Source organism: Oratosquilla oratoria, chromosome 18, assembly GCF_046742065.1.
Source record: "Oratosquilla oratoria isolate Oo_2021 chromosome 18, ASM4674206v1, whole genome shotgun sequence".
NCBI lineage: Eukaryota > Metazoa > Arthropoda > Malacostraca > Stomatopoda > Squillidae > Oratosquilla > Oratosquilla oratoria.
In genome coordinates, this window is record NC_134794.1 from 25,111,824 (window position 1) to 25,117,910 (window position 6,087).

General features: G+C 42.8%; 1 protein-coding gene across 1 annotated transcript; it reads right to left on the bottom strand.

The window, feature by feature from the left end:
* Positions 1 to 4,139: 4,139 nt before the first annotated feature.
* LOC143034798 (serine/threonine-protein kinase pim-3-like) lies at positions 4,140 to 4,676 on the bottom strand. Its single transcript, XM_076201144.1, has one exon. It carries the CDS (start codon positions 4,674 to 4,676, stop codon positions 4,140 to 4,142), a length of 537 nt encoding a protein of 178 aa, XP_076057259.1.
* Between the last annotated feature and the right edge of the window lie 1,411 nt (positions 4,677 to 6,087).

Consider the following 6,087-nt stretch of genomic DNA (forward strand, 5'->3'; position numbering starts at 1 on the left):
ATCCAATTCCTTCATTTCCTCACCTTTAATGCTCACTTCCAGCCTACTGTCACTCTCTCCCCTTGTACATCTCATCATCTTACTTTTGCCCACATTTATCTTCAGCTTCCTTCTTTCACACACCTTCTCAAACTCTGTCAATAACTTCCTCAATCCCTCCTCTGATCCTACTACAAGCGCAGTGTCGTCAGCAAACAACAACTGGCTCACCTCCCACTTTTCTCCATTTTCTTTAATCATCTCCAACCCCTGACCCACTACCCTTGCATTCACCTCTCGCACCACCCCATCCATATAAAGATTGAACAGCCAGGTCGACATAACACACCCCTGACGAAGTCCCACCTTTACCTCAAACCATTCACTCTCTCCATTTCTAATCCTAACGCAAGCTCTACTACTCTCATAAAAACTCTTGACTGCTCTTAACAGCTTTCCTCCTATCCCATATATCTGCAATACCTCCCACAGTGCCTTCCTGTCTAACCTGTCATAAGCCTTTTCCACATCCATAAAAGCCTAAAAAACATCCTTACCTTTTCCTATAGCTTTCTCACATATCTGTCTTACCACAAAAATCTGATCTACACATCCCTTACCTGTCCTAAAACCACACTGTTCCTCACCAATTACTCCCTCTGTTCCTCTCCTAATACTCTCAATCAAGACTCTCCCATAAGCCTTCCCAACTACACTCAACAAACTGATCCCTCTGTAACTACTACAGTCACACTTGTCCCCCTTTCCTTTGTAAAGCGGAACTATACAGGCACTCCTCCAGTCCTCTGGCACTCTACCCTCTTTTAAACATACATTAAATAACCTCACCAGCCAGTCCACCATAACTGTACCTCCTTTCTTCAGATATTCTGCATGGCATCCATCCAACCCAGGTGCCTTACCTGCTCTCATCATCTTAACAGCTGCTTTCACTTCATCCTTCCCTATTTCTCCTCCATTTTCCTCACTCATCACTCTCATTTTCTTAGCATATCCCACTGCAACTACCTTCCCTCCCTATCCTCCTTCACATTTAGTAACTCCCTAAAATACTCTGCCCACCTTCCTCTCACTGCCTTCTCTTCCATTATCATCTCTCCATCTGTACCTTTTACATTTTCTTCTCTACCTGATTCGCCCCCTCTTCCTCTTTTAACTTCCTTCCAAAACATCTTTTTATTACTTTCAAATTTTTCTGTCATACTCTTTCCCCATTTCACATCTGCTCTCCTCTTTGCTTCCTTTATCTTATGCTTAACTTCCTTTCTCTTTACTTTGTACCTCTCATACGATTCCCTCGTCCTAATTTGTAGCCAATCTATGAATGCCTGCTTCTTCTCTTCTACACCCTTCTTTGCTTCCTCATCCCACCATTCACTACCCTTCCTTCTATTTCCTCCCGCCCTCCTTGTTCCACACACCATCTTTGCACACCTTATGACTCCCTCCTTGAACCATCCCCATTCCTCCTTCACTCCTAGTTCTACTCTATCCTTTACTCTCTCCCACTCCTCTTTCAGCTTCTTCTTATACTCAATCTCCTTTTTTTCCTTATTTAAGCAGTTCACTCTAAGTACCTCCCTACCTTCTGCCCTTTTCCTCTTTCTCCACCTATTCTCTACTCTCAATTTACCTTCCACCAGGAAATGATCTGATATTCCCCCACTCTCTCTCCTTAGAACATGTACATCCTAAACTCTTCCTACCATACTCCTGGTCACCACTATATAGTCAATTAACGCTCTATCTGCCACCCTTCCATCCACCACCCTCTCCCATGTGTACTTATGCTTGACTTTCTTCTTAAACACTGTATTTGCTATCATCAACTCTCTTTCAAGACACATCTCCACCATCAACTCTCCACTACAATTTTTGCGTCGAACTCCATACTTCCCAATCACCCCGTCAATTGGTTCATTTCCTACCCTAGCATTTAGGTCTCCCAATACAACTACATTGACATTTCTCCCTAATCCCTCTATGCACTCATTTATATCTACCCAAAATGCCTCTCTTTCCTCTACGTTCTTCTCACTACCAGGCCCATACGCACTTACAAAAACCCACATCTCTTTTCCCAGCTTCGCCTTTATCCACATCAACCTTGATGACACCTCCTTCCACTCTACTACCCGCTTACCTATCTCTTCACTTACTTGTATAGCCATTCCTTCTCTCCCTCGTCCCCTCTTCACTCCTGAGTACCTCCCAGCTACACTCCCAAACTCACAGTTGCCCTTTCCTTTCAGTTTTAGTTTCACTCAAAGCCAGTACATCCATCTTTCTTCTCACCAAAATACTACTTATCTCTTCCCTTTTACTCTCATTTGTACCACATCCACGCACATTAAAAGACCCAAACCTTAGGGTACTGGTTGGAAAGCTCCCAGACCCTCTTATGCCTTTACTTTCTTTCTTAGGAATGCCCCCTTTCGGGGCTACAGGTAGTAGGACTCCTAATCCCTTCCCCCGTCCCTTTTTTTGTCGCCTTCTACGACTCAAGTGGAAATACTGTACTTGGTGGCACTATTCTTTTCCCCCACCACAGGGTAGGTAGGCGAAAAAAAGAAATGAATATTCAGAGAAATGGTACAGGACAGTAACAAGGGGTTGGGGGACAGCATAACGGGGGGACAGTCGTAGTATAAAAGTGTCATAATTTTTCTATGTACAGTTTTCCTCTATCACAAGCAAAATGATGTGTGGCTCTGGTCCATAGGGGCACCCCATATAGACACTAAAGTATCAACTGCATGCTACTTTTTCACAATAACATGCAGCCAATACCCCAGACGGGGAGCAGCCAATACCCCAGACAGATAAATTATAAATAATGAAAATCAAGCAAATGATAATAAACAGACAAATAATAACAAATGAATAAACAGATAATATAAAACAAATGGCAGGCATTACAGTATCTTGCTTAGGTGTTTATTTAATCGAATTGAACTACATTGTTTAAAGTCTCGTTCAGACGGGATTAATTTAGTAGCCGCTAGTCCTAGCTGCAAGGTGACGTCCCCATCAAGTAAATGCTGTCACTAGGATAGTTTTGAGGCAAGTTAACTAACTTTCCGTTTACACTGTGCAAGTAGAGGAGTAGTTTTCAAGTCGCTAGCCCTTGCGGCTACTAAAGTAGCCCCATCTTAACAAGGCTTAAGGGTTAACACCATCTCAATGAGCCTTTAAACGACGGCGATCCTTTATGAACAGAGGTCGTCGGGTTTTTGTATATTGAAAGCATCGCCAAACGTTTTTATTCAGCTGAGGGAAACCCTCTGCCGTTTGAGGAACCAATGCCCTTTATTTCAAACTTCTTGGAAATCCCATTTTCTTACGATGTCTTGCTTTGGTTGGGCTGAACTAGACAGTTGTCAGTTTCCACAGAATTCTAAAGGGCATGATGTGTTCTCCAGTTCTGAACTTGGCACTTTTTACCTTTGGAAAGTTCTTGTATCTTGTCACATGTTGCAGCTTTCCCCTTTCTCTGCTTTTCTCTTAACAGATTTAGACTTTTTCCCAATGACTTGGCACCGACTTAACTTATTCCTTAGGGATCTTCTTTTTCTTAACAACATACTTTTTTTTCCAATGTCCGTTGTGGCACAAGTCAATAAGTCCAAAGACTCTCAAGCCGTCGTCTCATTACTGTAGTGGGCGCATTATCATTTTTATCGCCTCTTTCTCCCACGAGGCATGTCATCCTCTTCAGAATGGTCTCTTTTCCTTCCTTTCTTCTTTGTTGTCAGAGAGACGTTTTCTGGTTTCGTCGGGCGTTTTTTCCTTTTAGGATTTCTCCGGGCGACGTTAGCGGTTTCGAGCTCCGCTTCGGTAGTGAAATCCGTCTTTCCGTCCTTTTCGAAGGAGAGGCAAGATGATTCATTCTCCAACCACTGATGGGACAGTATTCCGTCGAGAGATGGGCGGCCCCAAGGGTCTTTTGCGAAGCATCGCATTATTAGGTCCCGGCAGACGTTCGGAACGTTCTTCGGGAATGACGGACTGGCCCTACATATGGAGGCGTCTGTGTAGAAAGGATCACGGCGGCACACCATGTAGTAAAGAAGAGTGCCCAGGCTCCAGACTGTTGCGGGCATGTGCAGGAACTCGCCTCCTTTGATGTATTCTGGAGGCTAGTAAATTCGAGTTCCGCCTGTGTCCGTTCCTTTGTAACTCGTAATGCGCTCTCCGCAACCAAAGTCGATTACCTTGATATCAAGCTGGCCTGAACTCTTGTCCCTGAAGAGCAGTATATTTTCTGGCTTGATATCTTTATGGGAGACCGCGGCTTCAAAACATCCTTTTATAGTTGTAACAATCTTTTTGAAGAGTCTTCGGACTTCTACATTCGATAGGTCGTTGTCGTTTTCTATATAATCGTACAACGACATGGACGACGGAATAAGTTCCATTACCATATAGAAATTATCATTGGCGATAAAATAATCATACAGCTTGATGACGCCGGGCACCTTCTGCACCTTCTTCAGAAGCGCAGCTTCCTTCGGGATTCTCTTCCCGTTGCGACGTCTATATGATTTCATCCGCGCCAAGGGCACTTTCTTCAGGGCGACCTCCTGGCCATCGATGATGCGCTTGGCTCGGTAGACAGAGCCGATGCCTCCTTTGCCCAATAGCTCCTGCACTTCGAACTCGTTCAGCTTCGTCATCCTTTCCCAAGAGAGTCTTTGTATGAGAATGTCCCAATTCCTTGTCATGAATGAAAGTCACATCACACATTAAAGTAAACACCTGTACTGACTAGTTCGTATTGCGCATACGAATACACACCTTAATATAAGCTTGTATCTACATGTAAAAACTTATGTTATCTTTAAAAAATTCCCAATTATGCAGATGCAAAGAGAGAGAGAGAGAGAGAGAGAGAGAGAGAGAGAGAGAGAGAGAGAGAGAGAGAGAGAGAGAAAGAGAGTCATCATTCGCTGGTTATGATTCGACTCTTTAACACGGAAATAATGAGTTCAGAGAGAGATCACGGCGAAGTCAGCTCCAGGTTCATAGTGCTCGGATATGTCTTCGCTGTATCTTGTTCTTGTTCTCATTAAAGTAAACACCTGTACTGACTGTAGTTCATATTGCGCATACAAATACACACCTTAATATAAGCTTGTATCTACATGTAAAACCTTATTTTCTCTTTAAAAAATTCCCAATTATGCAGATGCAAAGAGAGAGAGAGAGAGAGAGAGAGAGAGAGAGAGAGAGAGAGAGAGAGAGAGAGAGAGAGAGAGAGAGAGAGAGAGAGAGAGAGAGGGAGAGAGTAATCATTTGTTGCCTATGGTTCGAGTCTTTAACACGGAAATAATGAGTTCAGAGAGATCGCGGCGAAGTCAGCTCGGATATGTCTTCGCTGTATCTTGTTCTTGTTCTTGTTCTTCTTGTCCAAGATAAACATATCCCCGTTTATGATATCAGTGGACAAGCAACAAGAGACAGTGTTTTATGAGAAACCTTTGGTGTAGCGCCTTCCATGATGGTGCCACTCCTATAGTCTCAGGCTTAACATGACGGGAGTCTTTTCAAGCACCCGCTCAAAGTCCTTTTAATAAGCACCCATATATCAAGATAAATAAATATGAATAGATGAATAGATGAATGAATAGATAAACAAATAAATAAACAACTTCTCTGAATGATGTAAACAGATATCGAATACCTATTCGTGATTACCGTTTTCTTTCTCATTTTGCTCCTTCCAAGACAATTTATTCATTTAAGAGGCACCTTACTTCACAAAGGGTTGACACTTTGACTGCCGGAAGGTTTCTTCGTCTGAATAAGCTTGCCTAACGGGGGCAAAACACACACACACACACACACACACACACACACACACACACACACACACACACACACACACACACACACACACACACACACACACACACACACACACACACACACACACACACACACACACACACACACACACAGACACACACACACACACACACACACACACATATATATATATATATATATATATACATATATGTATGTATATATATGTATATATATATATATGTATATACACATATGTATATATATATATATATGTAT

Bases quoted from the DNA above. Each gene is read 5' to 3' on its own strand.
- LOC143034798 (XM_076201144.1), bottom strand. From the start codon at position 4,676: ATGACGAAGCTGAACGAGTTCGAAGTGCAGGAGCTATTGGGCAAAGGA.